This window comes from Gopherus flavomarginatus, chromosome 12 (assembly GCF_025201925.1).
Source record: "Gopherus flavomarginatus isolate rGopFla2 chromosome 12, rGopFla2.mat.asm, whole genome shotgun sequence".
In the NCBI taxonomy this organism is placed as follows: Eukaryota; Metazoa; Chordata; order Testudines; family Testudinidae; genus Gopherus; species Gopherus flavomarginatus.
The window spans coordinates 1,666,971-1,688,016 of record NC_066628.1 but is presented as its reverse complement, the minus strand read 5'-3'; the positions used below and the strand labels follow the sequence as shown (position 1 = coordinate 1,688,016).

At 67.1% G+C, this 21,046-nt stretch overlaps 1 protein-coding gene and 2 long non-coding RNA genes across 14 annotated transcripts; 2 read left to right on the top strand and 1 right to left on the bottom strand.

Annotated features, from left to right (window-relative positions):
- The first annotated feature begins 2,412 nt into the window (after nt 1-2,412).
- On the top strand, nt 2,413-5,359 carry LOC127032423 (uncharacterized). Of its 11 annotated transcripts, XR_007768795.1 has the most exons (5): nt 2,413-3,594; nt 3,742-4,196; nt 4,501-4,654; nt 4,807-5,042; nt 5,197-5,282. It is a non-coding gene; the product is annotated as an uncharacterized LOC127032423 (long non-coding RNA). The 11 variants fall into 11 exon arrangements; XR_007768796.1 differs by lacking the exon at nt 2,413-3,594 and having other exon boundaries at nt 4,176-4,267; nt 4,495-4,654; XR_007768797.1 differs by lacking the exons at nt 2,413-3,594; nt 3,742-4,196 and adding an exon at nt 4,221-4,273.
- LOC127032430 (uncharacterized) lies at nt 4,132-5,329 on the bottom strand. 2 transcript variants are annotated; one of them, XR_007768816.1, is made up of 3 exons: nt 5,227-5,329; nt 4,826-5,072; nt 4,132-4,209 (listed from the first exon to the last, which is right to left on the bottom strand). It is a non-coding gene; the product is annotated as an uncharacterized LOC127032430 (long non-coding RNA). The 2 variants fall into 2 exon arrangements; XR_007768815.1 differs by lacking the exon at nt 4,132-4,209 and adding an exon at nt 4,453-4,513.
- Nucleotides 5,360-9,921: 4,562 nt separating the features above from the next.
- AGPAT1 (1-acylglycerol-3-phosphate O-acyltransferase 1) lies at nt 9,922-21,046 on the top strand. The gene is made up of 6 exons (XM_050919660.1): nt 9,922-10,145; nt 13,969-14,102; nt 16,609-16,784; nt 16,953-17,048; nt 18,068-18,140; nt 20,460-21,046. The coding sequence occupies exons 1-6, from the start codon at nt 9,961-9,963 to the stop codon at nt 20,618-20,620; spliced, it is 825 nt and encodes a 274-aa protein (XP_050775617.1). The 5' UTR covers nt 9,922-9,960; the 3' UTR covers nt 20,621-21,046.

Genomic DNA, 21,046 nt, shown 5'->3' with positions numbered 1-21,046 from the left:
ATACAGGTGGGGGGTGGAGGAAGGGGAGGTGGGGGGCCCAGGGGGGATACAGGCGGAGGGTGGGGGAAGGGGCGGGAGGGGCACACAAGCGGCTGGGGGGGGCCGGGGGGTGGGGGATAGAAGAGGGGGGCACAGGGGGGCGGAAGGGGGATGAGGGGTGGAGGAAGGGGCGGGAGGGGGACACAAGGGGGGGGCCGGAGGCTGGGGATACAGGCGGGGGGTGGGGGGCCCGGGGGGTGGGGGATAGAAGAGGGGGGCACAGGGGGGTGGAAGGGGGATGGGGGGTGGAGGAAGGGGCGGGAGGGGGACACAAGGGGGGTCCGGGGGCTGGGGATACAGGCGGGGGGTGGGGGGCCCGGGGGGTGGGGGATAGAAGAGGGGGGCACAGGGGGGTGGAAGGGGGATGGGGGGTGGAGGAAGGGGCGGGAGGGGGACACAAGGGGGGTCCGGGGGCTGGGGATACAGGCGGGGGGTGGGGGGCCCGGGGGGTGGGGGATAGAAGAGGGGGGCACAGGGGGGCGGAAGGGGGATGGGGGGTGGAGGAAGGGGCGGGAGGGGCACACAAGGTGGTGGGGGGTCCGGGGGGCGGGGGATACGGGCAGGGGATACAGGCGGGGGGTGGGGGGCCCGGGGGGGCTGGGGATACAGGCGGGGGGTGGGTGGTCCGGGGGGTGGGGGATAGAAGAGGGGGGCACAGGGGGGCGGAAGGGGGCTGGGAGGTGGAGGAAGGGGCGGGAGGGGGACACAAGGGGGGGCGGGGGCTGGGGATACAGGCGGGGGGTGGGGGGCCCGGGGGGGGGGCGGGGGATACAGGCGGGGGGTGGAGGAAGGGGCGGGAGGGGGACACAAGGGGGGGCGGGGGCTGGGGATACAGGGAGGGGGTGGAGGACGGGGTGTGGGGGGCCCGGGGGGTGGGGGATAGAAGAGGGGGGCACAGGGGGGCGGAAGGGGGCTGGGGGGTGGAGGAAGGGGCGGGAGGGGGACACAAGGGGGGGCGGGGGCTGGGGATACAGGCGGGGGGTGGGGGGCCCAGGGGGTCCGGGGGCGGGGCCGGCGGGCGCGGGGCTGATTGGCTGCCGGCGCCGCCCGTCACCCGCCCCCCCACTTCCTGCGGGCCCCCCAGGCGCGGGGGGAGGGGCCGCAGCAGCCGGAGCCGGAGCGGATCCTCCGCATCCTCCATCGGCCGCAGCATCCGCCCCGGCGCCATGGCCCGGCCCCGATCCCGGCCCCGATCCCGGCGCGGGGGGTAGAGCCCGGCGGGGGGCGCCCGACCCACCAGCCCCAGGTGCCGGGGGGGGCTGTGGGGGGGCGCAGGCCGGGCGGGGGGTTGGAGGAGGCCGGGGGGGCTGTGGGGGGGCACAGGCCGGGCGGGGGGTTGGAGGAGGCCGGGGGGGCTGTGGGGGGGCACTGGCCGGGCGGGGGGTTGGAGGAGGCTGGGGGGGCTGTGGGGGGGGCACAGGCCGGGCGGGGGGTTGGAGGAGGCCGGGGGGGCTGTTGGGGGGCACTGGCCGGGCGGGGGGTTGGAGGAGGCCGGGGGGGCTGTGGGGGGGCACTGGCCGGGCGGGGGGTTGGAGGAGGCCGGGGGGGCTGTGGGGGGGGCACTGGCCGGGCGGGGGGTTGGAGGAGGCCGGGGGGGCTGTGGGGGGGGCACTGGCCGGGCGGGGGGTTGGAGGAGGCCGGGGGGGCTGTGGGGGGGGCACTGGCCGGGCGGGGGGTTGGAGGAGGCTGGGGGGGCTGTGGGGGGGGCACTGGCCGGGCGGGGGGTTGGAGGAGGCTGGGGGGGCTGTGGGGGGGCACAGGCCGGGCGGGGGGTTGGAGGAGGCCGGGGGGGCTGTGGGGGGGGCGCAGGCCGGGCGGGGGGTTGGAGGAGGCCGGTGGGGCTGTGGGGGGGCACTGGCCGGGCGGGGGGTTGGAGGAGGCCGGGGGGGCTGTGGGGGGGGCACTGGCCGGGCGGGGGGTTGGAGGAGGCCGGGGGGGGCTGTGGGGGGGGCACAGGCCGGGCGGGGGGTTGGAGGAGGCCGGGGGGGCTGTGGGGGGGGCACAGGCCGGGCGGGGGGTTGGAGGAGGCCGGGGGGGCTGTGGGGGGGCACAGGCCGGGCGGGGGGTTGGAGGAGGCCTGGGGGGCTGTGGGGGGCACAGGCCGGGCGGGGGGTTGGAGGCAGAGGCCGGGCGGGGGGGCTGTGGGGGCCTTGGTGGCAGAGGCCGGGCTGTGGGGGGGGTTGGGGGCTGGGGAGGTGTGGAGTTCGGGGGTCCCTCCAGCTGGGCATGTCCCTGGGGGCGGAGGGGCTGGGACTGGGGGGGTCACTGTCAGCCCATCCCCCCTCGCTCCCCCTCACCTCCCCCCTTTTATCTCTTCCTGCCCCCGTTCGGCGATTGCCCCACGGGCCTGTGGCACAGAGCCCCCCCCGGCCCGGCTGGTGCCCCGGGTGCGGGACAGGGGCTGTGCCGGGTGGGAGCTGGGGGTGCAGACAGGGGCCGGGGCCTGTGTGTGGGTGACAGCTCTGCTGCCCCTGCTGCCCCACGGCCGGGGGTTGTGGCACAGTCTGTGCGATGGACACACTGTTGTACCAGACGGGCTGGGCATGTGCCAGGCTGCGACGTGCCCCCGGCTCTGCGTTTGGCAAGGCCCGGTGGGGCTTTGCCCTTCTCCCCTGCACACCAAGGGGGGGTGTGTGCCAGGCTGCGACGTGCCCCCGGCTCTGCGTTTGGCAAGGCCCGGTGGGGCTTTCCCCTTCTCCCCTGCACACCGGGGCGGGGGTGCGTGTGCCAGGCTGCGACGTGCCCCCGGCTCTGCGTTTGGCAAGGCCCGGTGCGGCTTTGCCCTTCTCCCCTGCACACCGGGGCGGGGGTGCGTGTGCCAGGCTGCGACGTGCCCCCGGCTCTGCATTTGGCAAAGCCCGGTGTGGCTTTGCCCGTCTCACGGTGGAACTGCCAGGGACTGGCACGAGGTGCTGCCCGGCCGGGAGTGGCTCCTTCACTTGGTTTCTCTCCAGTCCTGTGCGGTGCTCATAGCGTGGGGTGCCCAGCGTCCCTGGAAGCCCCAGATCCTGGAGTCAGGGCTTGCGGGCGGCACCTCTTGCTTTCCCTTCCCAAAGTTTCTAGCCCTGCAGGCTGTGGGCGCGGCCTGGCAGCGTGCCCGACAGAGGCCCACGCGCGGATGAGACGCTCTCGTGGCCGGCAGCCCCATCTCGGGAATTTGGAGTCTCGTGAATGTGGACCATGTGGCCAGCCAGGCTTTCCCGGCGGGACTTGGGCGGTCGCCTGGCCCAGTGCGAGCTGCTCGCGCCATTCCCCAGAGCGCCCTGACTTACCCCCGTCTCCATCCCCGGCTGGCCCCCTTCTGCGCCAGCATCGGGCTTTCTTCCAGCCCCAGGCGAGGAAATTCCCTGCCCCTCTGCTCGCTTGGTCCCGCTCCGAGCCGTGTTTCCAGCCGGCCACGCCCCTGGTGTCACCCCGCTGGGATTAGAAAAACCGTAGGAAATTCTCAGCCCAACAACTTGGTGTGGCTGGGCGAGTTTGTGGGCTGGGGGTTGTGTACGTCTCTGTCTGTTGTATACACCCCCTCGTTTGGGCAAGTACTGAGAGCATTTGGCTGTTCAGTGTGTGTGTGTGTGTGTGTGTTACACTCGCACACAGTGTGTAGGGTGGTATGTTACAGCGTGTGTGTGGAGGGGTTGTGTACAGTCTCTGTTGTATACACACCCTCATTTGGGCAAGTACTGAGAGCGTTTGGCTGTTCAGTGTGTGTGTGTGTTACACTCGCACATAGTGTGTAGTGTGGTATGTTACACTGTGGGCGTGTGTAGAGACAGTATATTATATATCTTCTGGGCGTGTTGATGGCAGTGTGTTGTGCTGTCTCTAGATACGCACATGGGTGTATATAGCATACTGTGCAGATGGCTGTATAGATAGTGTGCTATATGCAAACCTTGTGTGTGAGTATGTAGACAATATACACCCTGCGTGTTTGTGTGTACATTGTATACTATGTGTGCAGGCGGGGGGAGACGTATGTATAGCATCAGTATATTACCTACCCGCTGTGTGTATTGACACAATATGACATACTCTGTATGTTTGTATGTGTGTGAGCACGTGTGTGAGAAAGTGTCAACATATTATATATACCATGTGCATAGACAATGTGTTACACGCCCCGGGGGTGTGATCCCCGCTCTTTGTGTTAGGTACGGGTGTGAGGTGTGTCTGTACACTGACAGTGTGTTGCACGCCCCAGGGGTGTGAGCCACGCTCTGTCTGTTAGGTATGGGTGTGAGGTGTGTCTGTACGCTCAGTGTGTTACACGCCCCGGGGGTGTGAGCCACACTCTGTGTTAGGTACGGGTGTGAGGTGTGTCTGTACGCTAATAGTGTGTTGCACGCCTCGGGGGTATGATCCACGCTCTATGTGTTAGGTACGGGTGTGGGGTGTGTCTGTACGCTGACAGTGTGTTACACACCCCTGGGGTGTGATTCACGCTCTGTGTGTTAGGTACAGGTGTGAAGTGTGTCTGTACGCTGACAGTGAGTTACACGCCCCGGGGGTGTGATCCACGCTCTGTGTGTTAGGTACGGGTGTGGGGTGTGTCTGTACGTTGACAGTGTGTTACATGCCCCGGGGGTGTGATCCACGCTCTGTGTGTTAGGTATGGGTGTGAGGCGTGTCTGTACACTCAGTGTGTTACACACCCCGGCGGTGTGATCCACGCTCTGTGTGTTAGTTACGGGTGTGAGGTGTGTCTGTACACTGACAGTGTGTTGCACGCCCCAGGGGTGTGATCCACGCTCTGTGTGTTAGGTACAGGTGTGGGGTGTGTCTGTACACTGACAGTGTGTTACACGCCCCGGGGGTGTGATCCACGCTCTGTATGTTAGTTACGGGTGTGAGGTGTGTCTGTACACTCAGTGTGTTACACGCCCCGGGGGTGTGATCCACGCTCTGTGTGTTAGGTACGGGTGTGAGGTGTGTCCGTACGCTGACAGTGTGTTGCACGCCCCGGGGGTGTGATCCATGCTCTGTGTGTCAGGTACGGGTGTGGGGTGTGTCTGTATTCTGACAGTGTGTTGCACCTCCCGGGGATGTGAGCCACGCTCTGTGTGTTAGGTACGGGTGCGAGGTGTGTCTGTACACTCACAGTGTGTTGCACCTCCCGGGGATGTGAGCCACGCTCTGTGTGTTAGGTACAGGTGTGAGGTGTGTCTGTACGCTGACAGTGTGTTGCACGCCCCAGGGGTGTGATCCACGCTCTGTGTGTTAGTTACGGGTGTGAGGTGTGTCTGTACGCTGACAGTGTGTTGCACGCCCCAGGGGTGTGAGCCACGCTCTGTGTGTTAGGTACGGGTGTGAGGTGTGTCTGTACACTCACATTGTGTTACACGCCCCGTGGGTGTGTTGTACTGAGCAGGAGGCCGTGGTGGGACGGGGGGACGTACAGACTCTCAGCTCCGGTTGACAGCGAGTGTTAAAGCCAGGCGTTGTTTTCCCATCCCCCCCGTGGTGCTCTGGGGGTCCGGGCAAAGGGCGAGCTGGACGTGAGCGCTGACCCGAACAGAGCCAGATTCCAGGGCAGCCTCCGCGCCTGGGAACGCTGGGGGTGCTGCAAGGGGGGCAGCTGACTGCACGTCCGGCCCCCGGGAACCCCCACCGTCTGCCTGCCTTGCCAGCGGGCACAGGCCAGCACACAGCCTCTGGCACAGGGGGATCGCTGGGGCCATGGCCCGTGGAGGGTCCTAGCAGGGAGAGAGCCAAGGGGCTGGGGAAGGGTCCCTGGGGCGCCCCAGAGCTCAGGGCTGGCGACACACGGGGGGTTACAGGCCGCTGGGCACAGGCTGTGTCGATGGCACCGGCTCCGGATGTACACGCTGCGTGCGTGGGAATTCACAGTGAGTTTAAACTGCACTGGGCCTTTGCAGTGGAGACGCACGGCGTGTGCAGATCCAGCGTGCGAGAGGCGCTTGTGAACATCCTGCCCGTGAGTGCATAGTGCACTGTAAAGGGACGTGCTCCGACGGACTGATCGGCTGCGGGGTGACGTTCCCTGCATTGTTTTAAATGAATTTCAAACACTCCTTAGTGAGGTGCAGGGACAAAGCATCCCGCTGTGCAGACAGAACAGGAAATCTGGCAGGCGACCAGCTTGGCTTAGCAGTGAAATCCTCGCTGGTCTGAAACGCGGAAAAGCAGCTTCCAAGAAGTGGGAGGTCGGACAAATGACCAGGGAGGAGATAAGAATCCTGCTCAGGCTGCAGGAGTGAAATCAGGAGGCCAAATCCCACTTGGAGTTGCAGCGAGCAAGAGATGTTACAAGTAACAAGAAGGGTTTCCACAGGTGTGTTAGCAGCAAGAGGAGAGTCAAGGAAAGTGTGGGCCCCGCACTGAATGAGGGAGCCAACCTAGTGACAGAGGATGTGGCAAAAGCTAATGGACTCAATGATTTTTTTGCCTCGGTCTTCACAGACAAGGGCAGGTCCCAGCCTGCTGCACAGGGCAGCGTAGCACGGGGAGGAGGTGAGCAGCCCTCTGTGCAGAAAGAAGTGATTCGGGACTATTTGGAAAAGCTGGACGAGCACAAGTCCATGGTGCCGGATGTGCTGCCTCCGAGGGGCTAAAGGAGTTGGCGGATGTGATTGCCGAGCCATTGGCCATTATCTTTGAAAACTCCTGGCGATCGGGGGAGGTCCCGGATGACTGGAAAAAGGCTAATGTAGTGCCCGTCTTTAACTCCAGCCCAGTCAGCCTCACCTCAGTCCCTGGAAAAATCCTGGAGCAGGTCCTCAAGGAATCAATTCTGAAACACTTAGAGGAGAGGAAAGTGATCGGGAACAGTCAGCATGGATTCACCAAGGACACATCATGCCTGACCAACCTGATTGCCTTCTATGAGGAGATAACTGGGTCCGCGAATGAGGGGAAAGCAGTGGACGTGTTATTCCTTGACTTTAGCAAAGCTTTTGACACGGTCTCCCACAGTATCTTGCCGGCGAGTTAAAGAAGTCTGGGCTGGATGAATGGACTATAAGGTGGATGGAAAGCTGGCTAGATCGTCGGGCTCAGTGGGTAGTGATCAACGGCTCCATGTCTAGTTGGCAGCCGGTATCAAGCCGAGTGCCCCAATGGTTGGTCCTGGGGCCGTTTTTGTTCAATATCTTCATTAATGATCTGGAGGATGGCGTGGGCTGCACGCTCAGCAAGTTTGCAGATGACACTAAGCTGGGAGGAGTGGTAGATATGCTGGAGGGTAGGGATAGGATACAGAGGGACCTAGACAAATTAGAGGATTGGGCCAAAAGAAACCTGATGAGGTTCAACACAGACAAGTGCAGAGTCCTGCACTTAGGACAGAAGAATCCCATTCACTGCTACAGACTAGGGACCGAGTGGCTCGGCAGCAGTTCTGCAGAAAAGGACCTGGGGGTTACACTGGACGAGAAGCTGGATAGGAGTCAGCAGTGTGCCCTTGTTGCCAAGAAGGCTAACGGGATTTGGGGCTGTATAAGTAGGGGCATTGCCAGCACGTCGAGGGACGTGATCATTCGACATTGGTGAGGTCTCATCTAGAGACTGTGTCCAGTTTTGGGCCCCACAATACAAGAAGGCTGTGGAAAAATTGGAAAGAGTCCAGCGGAGGGCAACAAAAATGCTTAGGGGGCTGGAGCACATGACTTCTGAGGAGAGGCTGAGGGAACTGGGATTGTTTAGTCTGCAGAAGAGAAGAATGAGGGGGATTTGATAGCTGCTTTCAACTACCTGAAGGGGGGTTCCAAAGAGGATGGAGCTCGGCTGTTCTCAGCGGTGGCAGATAACAGAACAAGGAGCAATGGTCTCTAGTTGCAGTGGGGGAGGTCTAGGTTGGATATTAGGAAACACTATTTCACTAGGAGGGTGGTGAAGCACTGGAATGGGTTATCTAGGGAGGGGGTGGAATCTCCTACTTTAGAGGTTTTTAAGGTCAGACTTGACAAAGCCCTGGCTGGGATGATTTAGTTGGTGTTGGTCCTGTTTTGAGCAGGGGTTGGACTAGATACCTCCTGAGGTCCCTTCCAACCGTGATATTCTAGGATTATGGGGACACCGCGTGAGCATGGACGCTGCAGCCACACTCTGGGTGTGCAATCTGCCTTCTAGGGCACGCCCCCCGTGCATGTGCATACAGTGCAGGCACAGTCCGGTGGTGTCAATATTACTCACACCGTGTGTAATGTACTGCAGACAAGCTGTGTGTGTGTATAATTGTACACAGGATGTGTACACATAGTGCGAACGAGCTGTGCTTGTGGACAGTTGTACAGGCGGTGTGTACGCGTGCTCCGGACAAGCCGTGCGTGTGTACAGTTGTACACATGGTGTGTACACATGTTCCGGACAAGCTGTGCATGTGTACAGTTGTACACACCGTATGTACGTGTACTCGTTGGCAATCCCTCTAGGATGATCTTTCACAGGTTTTAGTTTTCATGGGTCCTGTGGTGACTGAGGAGTCTGATCCGTGGCAGACATTGCGGGTAGTGTTGGAAGCCCGGGCTGGCCCGCGATCGCTGCGTGACCGTTGTGTTTCCTTTCTTGGACAGTGTTTTTCTGCGACTAGGGCAAGGCGGTTTTCCTCAGTAGTGGATGTTTCCTCCCTGACAAGTCTTGGCCAGTTACCCCTCTCCTGGGCTGCTGTGTCCCGCGTGCTGTGCCGATGCCACATCTCTTGATGTTTATCTTGTGGGTGTCTTTGAAGCATTTCTTTGGCCTCTCCGTGTCCTTTCTCCTGGTGAGCTGGGCGTACAGTCATTGTTCTGGTGAGCGCACCTCAGGCGTGCGCGTGCGGGGCCCACTCCGCCTCAGCCGGGGCTGGATAATCAGTGAAGACACTGACTTTAGTGCAACAAGCCTCCCACGTTGTGTGGAGGATCTTCCGAAGGAAGTGCTGGTGCTCACGGTCCAGGTTGTCCAGGTGTTTTCTGTCGGTCACCCACGTCTCGCAGCTGGAGAGAGGAGTTGGGGTGACCACCACTTTGTGCACTAGAAGTCTTGGGTGTGTTCTGAGGTTGGGATTGTTGAACGCCCGGCGGGCCGGCCTGTGCTGAGTGTCGACGTCTCTCTCTGCCCACTCTGAGAGCTGGCTGCCAAGATAGGCAAAGAATTCGACATTTTCCACTTCCTCTTTGTCAGGATCGCTCTTCCTAGCTGGGTCTGATGCCTGACCGGAGACTGGCTGGTGGAGAACTTTTGGTTTGCCGATGTTCAGAGTCAGCCCGAGGTTTTTGTAAGCTTCAGAGAAGCAATTACGGGCTGGTTGTAGGTCCTCCTTTGAGTGTGCAACTACAGCACAACCACCTGTGTACCGGAGTTGGGTCATTGTTGCCGATATTAGTTCTGGCCCAGAGATGAGAGAGGCTGAAGAGGTGGCCGTCTATCCGTCGTTGGCTGCCAATGCCCTACGGTAGGCAGGCTTGTGTCGGTGTTTTCATTGCTGCTAAGAAAATGGAGAGAAGGTTTCACGCCAGTTGGTCTGACACAGGGCTCAGGGCAGAGCCACTGCCCGGGATGGAGGCAGGCATCTGGCCTCGCAGGAGACTTACCGTGCTGATATGTTTGCTCGGGCAGCCAAACTTTTGGAAACGATTTTCCACAGAGCCTCGCGGCTGACAGAGTCGCCGACCCGCAGCCCCTGCTACTCCAGCCCTGCCCCCCCCACCGCTTGTGCCCCTCACTCCCAACCTGCAGCCCCCTGCCAGCCCAGCTCTGCCCCCCCCAGCCCTGCCGGTGCCCCTCACTCCTGACCCACAGTCCCCTGCCCACCCAGCCCTGCCGGTGCCCCTCACTCCTGACCCACAGTCCCCTGCCCCCCCAGCTCTGCCGGTGGCCCTCACTCCTGACCCACAGTCCCCTGCCCCCCCAGCTCTGCCGGTGGCCCTCACCCCCGACCCGCAGCCCCCGGCAGGCGGCTGACGGCCGTGTCCCCGCAGGGCCATGGAGCTGTCGCTGTCCCAGTGGGCGCTCGCCCTGCTCCTGCTGGCGGTGCCCCTGCTCTACGAGTGCAGCGCCACCTTCAGGTACTTCTGCAAGATGGGCTTCTACAACGGCTGGATCCTGACGCTCGCCGTGCTGGTCATCCCGCTGTGCGCCCTGCGGGGCCGCAGCGTGGGCAACATGAAGTGAGTGTGGCTGGGGGGCTGGGTGTCAAAGTGCTGGGGGTCCCAGGGGCTGGGATACAGCTGGGGAGGCTGTATGGGTGGGAGGGGCCGTGTCTCAGGGATCGGGGGGGGATATGTGGGTGGGAGGGGCCGTGTCTGAGGGATCGGGGGTTTGGGGTGGGATCTATGGGTGGGAGGGGCCGTGTCTCAGGGATCGGGGGGGGATCTATGGGTGGGAGGGGCCGTGTCTCGGATCGGGGGGGATCTATGGGTGGGAGGGGCCGTGTCTCAGGGATCGGGGGGATCTATGGGTGGGAGGGGGCGTGTCTCAGGGCTCGGGGGGGGGATCTGTGCGTGGGAGGGGCCGTGTCTCAGGGATCGGGGGGGGACCTATGGGTGGGAGGGGCCGTGTCTCAGGGCTCGGGGGGGATCTATGGGTGGGAGGGGCCGTGTCTCAGGGCTCGGGGGGGATCTATGGGTGGGAGGGGCCGTGTCTCAGGGATCGGGGGGGATCTATGGGTGGGAGGGGCTGTGTCTCAGGGCTCGGGGGGGATCTATGGGTGGGAGGGGCCGTGTCTCAGGGATCGGGGGGATCTATGGGTGGGAGGGGCCGTGTCTCAGGGATCGGGGGGATCCATGGGTGGGAGGGGCCGTGTCTCAGGGCTCGGGGGGATCTATGGGTGGGAGGGGCCGTGTCTCGGATCGGGGGGGATATATGGGTGGGAGGGGCCGTGTCTCAGGGCTCGGGAGGGATATATGGGTGGGAGGGGCCGTGTCTCAGGGCTAGGGGGGGATCTATGGGTGGGAGGGGTCGTGTCTCAGGGCTCGGGGGATCTATGGGTGGGAGGGGCCGTGTCTCAGGGATCGGGGGGGATCTATGGGTGGGAGGGGCCGTGTCTCAGGGATCGGGGGGATCTATGGGTGGGAGGGGCCGTGTCTCAGGGATCGGGGGGATCTATGGGTGGGAGGGGCCGTGTCTCAGGGATCGGGGGGGGATCTATGGGTGGGAGGGGCCGTGTCTCAGGGATCGGGGGGACCTATGGGTGGGAGGGGCCGTGTCTCAGGGATCGGGGGGGGATCTATGGGTGGGAGGGGCCGTGTCTCAGATCGGGGGGGGATCTATGGGTGGGAGGGGCCATGTCTCAGGGATCGGGGGGGATCTATGGGTGGGAGGGGCCGTGTCTCAGGGATCGGGGGGGGATCTATGGGTGGGAGGGGCCGTGTCTCAGGGCTCGGGGGGGATCTATGGGTGGAAGGGGCCGTGTCTCAGGGCTCGGGGGGGATCTATGGGTGGGAGGGGCTGTGTCTCGGATCGGGGGGGGATATGTGGGTGGGAGGGGCCGTGTCTCAGGGATCGGGGGTTTGGGGTGGGATCTATGGGTGGGAGGGGCCGTGTCTCGGGGCTCGGGGGGGATCTATGGGTGGGAGGGGCCGTGTCTCAGGGATCGGGGGGATCTATGGGTGGGAGGGGCCGTGTCTCAGGGATCAGGGGGGATCTATGGGTGGGAGGGGCCGTGTCTCAGGGATCGGGGGGATCTATGGGTGGGAGGGGCCGTGTCTCAGGGCTCGGGGGGGATCTATGGGTGGGAGGGGCCGTGTCTCAGGGCTCGGGGGGGATCTATGGGTGGGAGGGGCCGTGTCTCAGGGATCAGGGGGATCTATGGGTGGGAGGGGCCTTGTCTCAGGGATCAGGGGGATCTATGGGTGGGAGGGGCTGTGTCTCGGATCGGGGGGGCTGGGAGGGGCCGTGTCTCAGGGCTCAGGGGGGGATCTATGGGTGGGAGGGGCCGTGTCTCAGGGGTCGGGGGGGATCTGTGGGTGGGAGGGGCCGTGTCTCAGGGGTCGGGGGGGATCTGTGGGTGGGAGGGGCCGTGTCTCAGGGCTCGGGGGGGATCTATGGGTGGGAGGGGCCGTGTCTCAGGGCTCGGGGGGGATCTATGGGTGGGAGGGGCCGTGTCTCAGGGGTCGGGGGGATCTATGGGTGGGAGGGGCCGTGTCTCAGGGGTCGGGGGGGATCTGTGGGTGGGAGGGGCCGTGTCTCAGGGCTCGGGGGGATCTATGGGTGGGAGGGGCCGTGTCTCAGGGGTCGGGGGGGATCTGTGGGTGGGAGGGGCCGTGTCTCAGGGGTCGGGGGGGATCTGTGGGTGGGAGGGGCCGTGTCTCAGGGGTCGGGGGGGATCTGTGGGTGGGAGGGGCCGTGTCTCAGGGCTCGGGGGGGATCTATGGGTGGGAGGGGCCGTGTCTCAGGGATCGGGGGGATCTATGGGTGGGAGGGGCCGTGTCTCAGGGCTCGGGGGGGATCTATGGGTGGGAGGGGCCGTGTCTCAGGGATCGGGGGGGATCTATGGGTGGGAGGGGCTGTGTCTCAGGGCTCGGGGGGGATCTATGGGTGGGAGGGGCCGTGTCTCAGGGCTCGGGGGGGATCTATGGGTGGGAGGGGCCGTGTCTCAGGGATCGGGGGGATCCATGGGTGGGAGGGGCCGTGTCTCAGGGCTCGGGGGGATCCATGGGTGGGAGGGGCCGTGTCTCAGGGCTCGGGGGGATCCATGGGTGGGAGGGGCTGTCTCAGGGCTAGGGGGGGATCTATGGGTGGGAGGGGTCGTGTCTCAGGGCTCGGGGGATCTATGGGTGGGAGGGGCCGTGTCTCAGGGATCGGGGGGGATCTATGGGTGGGAGGGGCCGTGTCTCAGGGATCGGGGGGATCTATGGGTGGGAGGGGCCGTGTCTCAGGGATCGGGGGGATCTATGGGTGGGAGGGGCCGTGTCTCAGGGATCGGGGGGGATCTATGGGTGGGAGGGGCCGTGTCTCAGGGATCGGGGGGGGGATCTATGGGTGGGAGGGGCCGTGTCTCAGATCGGGGGGGGATCTATGGGTGGGAGGGGCCGTGTCTCAGGGATCGGGGGGGATCTATGGGTGGGAGGGGCCGTGTCTCAGGGATCGGGGGGGGATCTATGGGTGGGAGGGGCCGTGTCTCAGGGCTCGGGGGGGATCTATGGGTGGGAGGGGCTGTGTCTCGGATCGGGGGGGGATATGTGGGTGGGAGGGGCCGTGTCTCAGGGATCGGGGGTTTGGAGTGGGATCTATGGGTGGGAGGGGCCGTGTCTCGGGGCTCGGGGGGGATCTATGGGTGGGAGGGGCCGTGTCTCAGGGATCAGGGGGGATCTATGGGTGGGAGGGGCCGTGTCTCAGGGATCGGGGGGATCTATGGGTGGGAGGGGCCGTGTCTCAGGGCTCGGGGGGATCTATGGGTGGGAGGGGCCGTGTCTCAGGGCTCGGGGGGGATCTATGGGTGGGAGGGGCCGTGTCTCAGGGCTCGGGGGGGATCTATGGGTGGGAGGGGCCGTGTCTCAGGGATCAGGGGGATCTATGGGTGGGAGGGGCCGTGTCTCAGGGATCAGGGGGATCTATGGGTGGGAGGGGCTGTGTCTCGGATCGGGGGGGCTGGGAGGGGCCGTGTCTCAGGGCTCAGGGGGGGATCTATGGGTGGGAGGGGCCGTGTCTCAGGGGTCGGGGGGGATCTGTGGGTGGGAGGGGCCGTGTCTCAGGGGTCGGGGGGGATCTGTGGGTGGGAGGGGCCGTGTCTCAGGGCTCGGGGGGGAATCTATGGGTGGGAGGGGTCATGTCTCAGGGCTCGGGGGATCTGTGGGTGGGAGGGGCCATGTCTCAGGGATCGGGGGCTCGGAGGCGGGATACAGTGGGGGCAGGGCTGTAGCCGGCGGAGGGATGGGGCCCCGTCTTGGTGAAGCCTGGGGCTGGAATCTAGCCCGGGGGGGGTTGGTGACCACAGGCTCTGGCTGTTTGGGGGCCTCCCAGCCCCCCCAATGTGTCTCTGCTCCCCCCCAGGATCATCCGGTTCATGCTGCACCATGTGAAGTATCTGTACGGCATCCGCATCGAGGTGCGCGGCCTGGAGCATTTCAACCTGCCCGAGCCCTTCGTCGTGGTGTCCAACCACCAGAGCTCCCTGGACCTGCTGGGTGCGCCGGGGCGGGGCTACGGGCTGGGGCGGGGCTGGGAATGAGGGCGGGGCTACAGGCTGGGGCGGGGCTGGGAATGGGGGCGGGGCCACGGGCTGGGGTGGGAATGGGAATGGGGGTGGGGCTATGGGCTGAGTGCTGGGGGTGGGGCTACGGGCTGGGGCGGGGCTGGGAATGAGGGCGGGGCTACGGGCTGGGGCGGGGCTACGGGCTGGGACGGGCCTGGGAATGGGGGTGGGGCTCTGGGCTGAGTGCTGGGGGTGGGGCTATGGGCTGGGGTGGGACTGGGAATGGGGGTGGGGCTACGGGCTGGGGTGGGGCTGGGAATGGGGGTGGGGCTATGGGCTGAGTGATGGGGGTGGGGCTACGGGCTGGGATGGGGCTGGGAATGGGGGCGGGGCTACGGGCTGGGGCGGGGCTGGGAATGGGGTGGGGCTACGGGCTGGGGCGGGGCTGGGAATGGGGGCAGGGCTACGGGCTGGGGCGGGGCTTGGAATGGGGGTGGGGCTATGGGCTGAGTGCTGGGGGTGGGGCTACCAGCTGGGGCAGGGCTGGGAATGGGGGTGGGGCTATGGGCTGAGTGCTGGGGCTGGGGCTATGGGCTGGGGCAGGGCTGGGAATGGGGGTGGGGCTATGGGCTGAGTGCTGGGGCTGGGGCTATGGGCTGGGGCAGGGCTGGGAATGGGGGCGGGGCTCTGGGCTGAGTGCTGGAGGCGGGACTGTGGGCTGCGGGCAGGGGTGGGGTTCCGGGCTGGGGGTGGAGCTCTTGGTTGGGGGCTGGAGGTGGGGTTACGGGCTGGGGGGTGGGGCTGCGGGGCTCTGGACTTGGGGCAGCGGTGAGGTTGCAGGCTGGAGGCAGGGCTCTGGGCTGGGGGCAGGAGTGGGGTTCTGGGCTGCAGGAAGGGGCGGAGTTCTGGGCTGGGGGAGGGGCTACAGGCTGCGGGCTGGAGGCGGGGCTCTGGGCTGGGGCGGGGCTGCGGGCTGGGGGTGGGGCTCTGGGCTGCAGGCAGGGATGGGGTTCTGGGCTGGGGGTGGGGCTGCGGGCTGGGGGCGGGGCTCTGGGCTGCAGGCAGGGATGGGGTTCTGGGCTGGGGGCGGGGCTGTGGGCCGGGGGCAGGGTTCTGGGCTGGGGGCAGGGATGGGGCTGGGGGTGGGATTCTGGGCTGGGGTGGGGCTGCGGGCTGGGGGCGGGGTTCTGGGCTGGGGTGGGGCTGCGGGCTGGGGGCGGGGTTCTGGGCTGGGGTGGGGCTGGGGGCTGGGGGTGGGGCTGCGGGCTGGGGGCGGGGCTGCGGGCTGGGGGCGGGGTTCTGGGCTGGGGTGGGGCTGCGGGCTGGGGGCGGGGTTCTGGGCTGGGGGCGGGGCTCTGGGCTGCAGGCAGGGATGGGGTTCTGGGCTGGGGTGGGGCTGCAGGCTGGGGGCAGGGTTCTGGGCTGGGGGTGGGGCTGCGGGCTGGGGGTGGGGCTGCGGGCTGGGGGCGGGGCTGCGGGCTGGGGGCGGGGCTGCGGGCTGGGGGCGGGGTTCTGGGCTGGGGTGGGGCTGCGGGCTGGGGGCGGGGTTCTGGGCTGGGGGCGGGGCTCTGGGCTGCAGGCAGGGATGGGGTTCTGGGCTAGGGGCAGGGATGGGGCTGGGGGCGGGGTTCTGGGCTGGGGCGGGGCTACGGGCTGGGAGCTCCCAGCTACTGCAGTCCCTGCTGGGCCCAACAGAGGGCACTGTGGGGAGTGGGGTGGGTCAGCTGGTGGGGGGTCTCCGTAGGGCTGGTGGAGCGGTTGGGTGGGGCCAGCTGGTGGGGGCGGGGCTCCCAGCCCTTTAACCCCGCGCTCCCCGCAGGGCTGGTGGTGGGGGAGGTCTCCCAGCCTGTTAACCCCGCGCTCCCCGCAGGGCTGGTGGGGGGGGGTCTTCCAGCCCTTTAACCCCGCGCTCCCCGCAGGGCTGGTGGTAGTTGGGGGTCTCCCAGCCCGTTAACCCCGTGCTCCCCGCAGGGCTGGTGGGGGGGTGTCTCCCAGCCCTTTAACCCCGCGCTCCCCGCAGGGCTGGTGGTGGTTGGGGGTCTCCCAGCCCGTTAACCCCGTGCTCCCCGCAGGGCTGGTGGTGGTGGGGGGTCTCCCAGCCCGTTAACCCCGCGATCCCCGCAGGGCTGGTGGTAGTTGGGGGTCTCCCAGCCCGTTAACCTCGCGCTCCCCACAGGGCTGGTGGTGGGGGAGGTCTCCCAGCCTGTTAACCCCGCGCTCCCCGCAGGGCTGGTGGAAGCGGTGGGGGGAGGGTCTCCCAGCCTGTTAACCCTGCGCTCCCTGCAGGGCTGGTGGAAGCGGTGGGGGGTCTCCCAGCCCGTTAACCCCGCGCTCCCCACAGGGCTGGTGGTGGGGGAGGTCTCCCAGCCTGTTAACCCTGCGCTCCCCGCAGGGCTGGTGGAAGCGGTGGGGGCTCTCCCAGCCCATTAACCCCGCGCTCCCCACAGGGCTGGTGGTGGGGGAGGTCTCCCAGCCTGTTAACCCCGCGCTTCCTGCAGGGATGATGGAGGTGCTGCCCGACCGCTGCGTGCCCATAGCCAAGAAGGAGCTGATGTACATGGGCTCCGTGGGGCTGGCCTGCTGGCTCGGCGGCATCATCTTCATCAACCGCAAGAAGACGGACGACGCCATCGGCGTCATGTCGGAGACGGCACAGACCATGCTTCGCGACAACGTAGGGTGCACAGTCGGGGGGCGCATGTGGGCAGGGGGGGCGCAGCACCGTGGGGTTTCTGGGGTGGGGAGGCTCTGTGGGGGTATCTGTGTGGAGGTGGGAGGTCTGGGGGGCACTCGGGGGGTTGTGCTGCATGTGTCCCTGCTCTCACCGCACGCTCTCTGGCAGGTCCGGGTCTGGGTGTTTCCCGAAGGAACCAGGAACCACAACGGCTCCATGCTGCCCTTCAAACGTGGGGCCTTCCACCTGGCCGTGCAGGCCCAGGTACGTCCTCTGAGCGCCCCCCATCGCGGTGTGGGGGTCTGCCCCCCGTTGGGCAGGTAGCAGGTTGATGGGAGGCGAGTACCGGAGAGATTCTCAGCCCCATGTTGGCTGGGCTGGTTGCAGTGAGTTACTTGGGGTGGCGGGGGGGTGACGGGGTCCCCAGGGTGCAGCTTGGGCCCGTGGCACCGCTGGGCCCCCTTCCCTCCCCAGAGCTAGGCCAGTGACCTGCAGCACCCCCCCCCCCGGGGGCTGTGATCACTCAGCCCGATGGGGAGCCCCACACGCGGCTTGAGCCCCTCCCGACACACACAGACAGGCCCCAGCCAGTGCCCCCCAGCCCCGGCCTTTCACCCCAGAGCCTGGCCACCCGTCCCCCCCCTCGCTGTGTGGAGGACACGCCCCGGCCTTGCACCTCAGAGCCTGGCCACCCTTCCCCCCCTCGCTGTGGGGAGGACACGCCCCAGCCCCGGCCTTGCACCCCAGAGCCTGGCCTCCCGTCCGCCCCCCTCGCTGTGGGGAGGACACGCCCCGGCCTTGCGCCCCAGGGCCTGGCCTCCCGTCTGCCCCCCTCGCTGTGGGGACGACACGCCCCAGCCCCGGCCTTGCACCCCAGAGCCTGGCCTCCCGTCCGCCCCCCTCGCTGTGGGGAGGACACGCCCCGGCCTTGCACCCCAGAGCCTGGCCACCCGTCCCCCCCCTCGCTGTGGGGAGGACACGCCCCAGCCCTGGTTTGGAGCCGAGATCCCCAGCAAACCCCCTGCTTGAGGGACAGGCAGAAGCAGGTTTATTACACGGAGCAGCCCCGGCGTGTGGGGCTTGGGCAGCCGTCGGGGACTTGCAAATCCAGCTGCCTGGGGGTGGGTCAGCGCTGGTCCCCGTAGCCCCCCAGCGCTGCCCACGCCGGGCCAGGCCAGGGGGCTCAGCAGCTCACGGGCGCTGGGTGAGAGGTGACGGAGACGGGGGTACAGGGCGCTGCTTTGAGGTACGGGCTGGGATTCTGACCCCCCCCCCCCTCCCAGGTGCCCGTGATCCCCATCGTGATGTCCTCGTACCACGATTTCTACAGCAAGAAGGAGAGAAGATTCACAACTGGTGAGTGACCCCAGGGGTCAGGGAGGGGCTGATAGAGGGGGGTTGGGGGGGGACTTGGTGGGGGGCTGTAGGTGGGAGAAGGGAGCTGTGGAGGGCTGTAGGTTAGAGAAGGGGGCCGTGTGTGGTGGGTCAGGGGGGAAGGGATCTGTGGGGGGCCGTAGATGGGGGAAGGGGGCGTGCGGTGGGAGAAGGGAGCTGTGGGGTACTGGAGGCGGGGGAAGGGGGCTGTGCGGGGTGGGTTGGGGGGAAGGGGCCTGTGGGGGGCTGTATGCGGGAGAAGGGGGCTGTGGGGAGCTGGAGGTGGGGGAAGGGGGTGTGCGGTGGGAGAAGGGAGCTGTGGGGGGCCGGAGGTTAGAGAAGGGGGGCGTGCGTGGTGGGTCGGGGGAAACGAGCTGTGGGGGGCCGGAGGTGGGGGAAGGGATCTGTGGGGGGCCGGAGGTGGGGGAAGGGGCCATGCGCGGTGGGTCGGGGGGAAGGGATCTGTGGTGGGCCGTAGACAGGGGAAGGGATCTATGGGGGGCTGTAGGGGGGGGAAGGGGGCTTGCAGTGGGAAATCGGAGCTGTGGGGGGCCGGAGGTTAGAGAAGGGGGGCGTGCGTGGTGGGTCGCGGGGAAGGGAATCTGTGGGGGGCTGTAGGTGGGGAAAGGGATCTATAGGGGGCTGTAGGTGGGGGAAGGGATCTGTGAGGGGCTATAGGTGGGGGAAGGGGGTGTGCGGTGGGAAATGGGACCTGTTGGGGGCCGGAGGTTAGAGAAGGGGGGTGTGTGCGGTGGGTCGCGGGGAAGGGATCTGTGGGGGGCCGTACACGGGGGAAGGGATCTATGGGGGGCTGTGGGGGGGAAGGGGTCTATAGGGGGCTGTAGGTGGGGGAAGGGATCTGTGGGGGGCAGTAGGTGGGGGAAGGGGGCATGCGCAGTGGGTTGGGGGGAAGGGATCTGTGGGGGGCCAGAGGTGGGGGAAGTGGCCGTGCGCAGTGGGTTGGGGGGAAGGGATCTGTGGGGGGCCGGAGGTGGGGGAAGTGGCCGTGCGCAGTGGGTTGGGGGGAAGGGATCTGTGGGGGGCCATAGGCGGAGGAAGGGGCCGTGCGCGGTGGGTCGGGGGTGGGGCGCCAGAGATGGAGGAAGGGATCTGTGGGGGGCTGGAGGCGGGGGAAGGGGCCGTGCACGGTGGGGCGGGGGTGGGGCGCCGTAGGCGGGGGAAGGGGCTGTACGCGGTGGGTCGGGGGTGGGGGAAGGGGCCGTGCGCGGTGGGGCGGGGGAAGGGATCTGTGGGGGGCTGGAGGCGGGGGAAGGGGCCGTGCGCGGTGGGGCGGGGGTGGGGCGCCGTAGGCGGGGGAAGGGGCTGTACGCGGTGGGTCGGGGGTGGGGGAAGGGGCCGTGCGCGGTGGGGCGGGGGAAGGGATCTGTGGGGGGCCGTAGGCGGGGGAAGGGGCCGTGCACGCTGGGTCGGGGGTGGGGGGCCGTAGGCGGGGGAAGGGGCCGTGCACGCTGGGTCGGGGGTGGGGGGCCGTAGGCGGGGGAAGGGGCCGTGCGCGCTGGGTCGGGGGAAGGGATCCGTGGGTGCCGTAGGCGGGGGAAGGGGCCGTGCGTGGTGGGGCGGGGGAAGGGATCTGTGGGGGGCCAGCGGCGGGGGAAGGGGCCGTGCATGATGGGGGGCCGGCGGCGGGGGAAGGGGCCGTGCGTGCTGGGTCGGGGGAAGGGATCCGTGGGGGGCCGGAGGGGGGGGAAGGGGCCGTGCGTGGTGGGTCGGAGGTGGGGGGCCGGCGGCGGGGGAAGGGGCCGTGCACGGTGGGGGGCCGGCGGCGGGGGAAGGGGCCGTGCGTGCTGGGTCGGGGGAAGGGATCCGTGGGGGGCCGGAGGGGGGGGAAGGGGCCGTGCGCGCTGGGTCAGGGGAGGGGATCCGTGGGGGGCCATAGGCGGGGGAAGGGGCCGTGCGTGGTGGGTCGGAGGTGGGGGGCCGGCGGCGGGGGAAGGGGCCGTGCGCGGTGGGGTGGGGGAAGGGATCTGTGGGGGGCCGGCGGCGGGGGAAGGGGCCGTGCGCGGTGGGGGGCCGGAGGGGGGGAAGGGGCCGTGCGCGCAGGGTCGGGGGAAGGGATCCGTGGGGGGCCGGCGGCGGGGGAAGGGGCCGTGCGCGCTGGGTCGGGGGAAGGGATCCGTGGGGGGCCGGAGGGGGGGGAAGGGGCCGTGCGCGCAGGGTCGGGGGAAGGGATCCGTGGGGGGCCGTAGGCGGGGGAAGGGGCCGTGCGCAGTGGGGCGGGGTGGGGCGCCGGAGGTGGGGCGGGCCGGCCCCCTCCCCCCTGACGTGCCCCCTCCCCCGCAGGGCGCTGTCTGATCCGGGTGCTGGCGCCGATGCCCACGCGGGGGCTGGGCCCGGAGGCGGTGCCGGAGCTCACGGAGCGCGTGCGCCAGGCCATGCTCGAGGCCTTCGACAGCCTGTCGGGGGAGCTGAGCCCCGGCCGGGACCCCCCCGCCCCACAGTGACACCCCCACCAGCCAGCTGGGGCGGAGCCTCTGCGGAGTGGGCGGAGCCAGCTCCAGCCACGCCCACCAAGCTGGGCAGCCACGGACCAGATGGAGTAACCCAGCATTCTGACACCCCCCTCCTGCCTTAGCCACTTGGTATCTCCTGCTCCCTCCCCCATCACCTCCCCCCAGTCTTATCAACATGGACTGATCCACTCCAGCCTAAACCATGGACTGATCCATTCCAGTTTCCTATGGGGGGGAGGAGGATTAAATAATCCATTCCAGCCTCCTGCTGGGAGGAAGAACAGACGCTGTGGACCAACCCATTCCTGCCTCCCACTCGGGGGAGCCGGGGGAAAAAAAAAGGACCTCATGGACTGTTCCACTACAACCTCCCCCAGGAAGAAAGTAAGCTGCGGACTGTTCCACTTCAGCCTTTGG

What these genes read in the sequence shown, in the direction of transcription:
- AGPAT1 (XM_050919660.1), top strand. Translation starts at nt 9,961, where the DNA reads ATGGAGCTGTCGCTGTCCCAGTGGGCGCTCGCCCTGCTCCTGCTGGCG. An exon ending in CGCAGCGTGGGCAACATGAA is followed by an intron (nt 10,146 to 13,968) that starts GTGAGTGTGGCT and finishes GCTCCCCCCCAG; the next exon opens with GATCATCCGGTTCATGCTGC. An exon ending in GGAGAGAAGATTCACAACTG is followed by an intron (nt 18,141 to 20,459) that starts GTGAGTGACCCC and finishes CCTCCCCCGCAG; the next exon opens with GGCGCTGTCTGATCCGGGTG.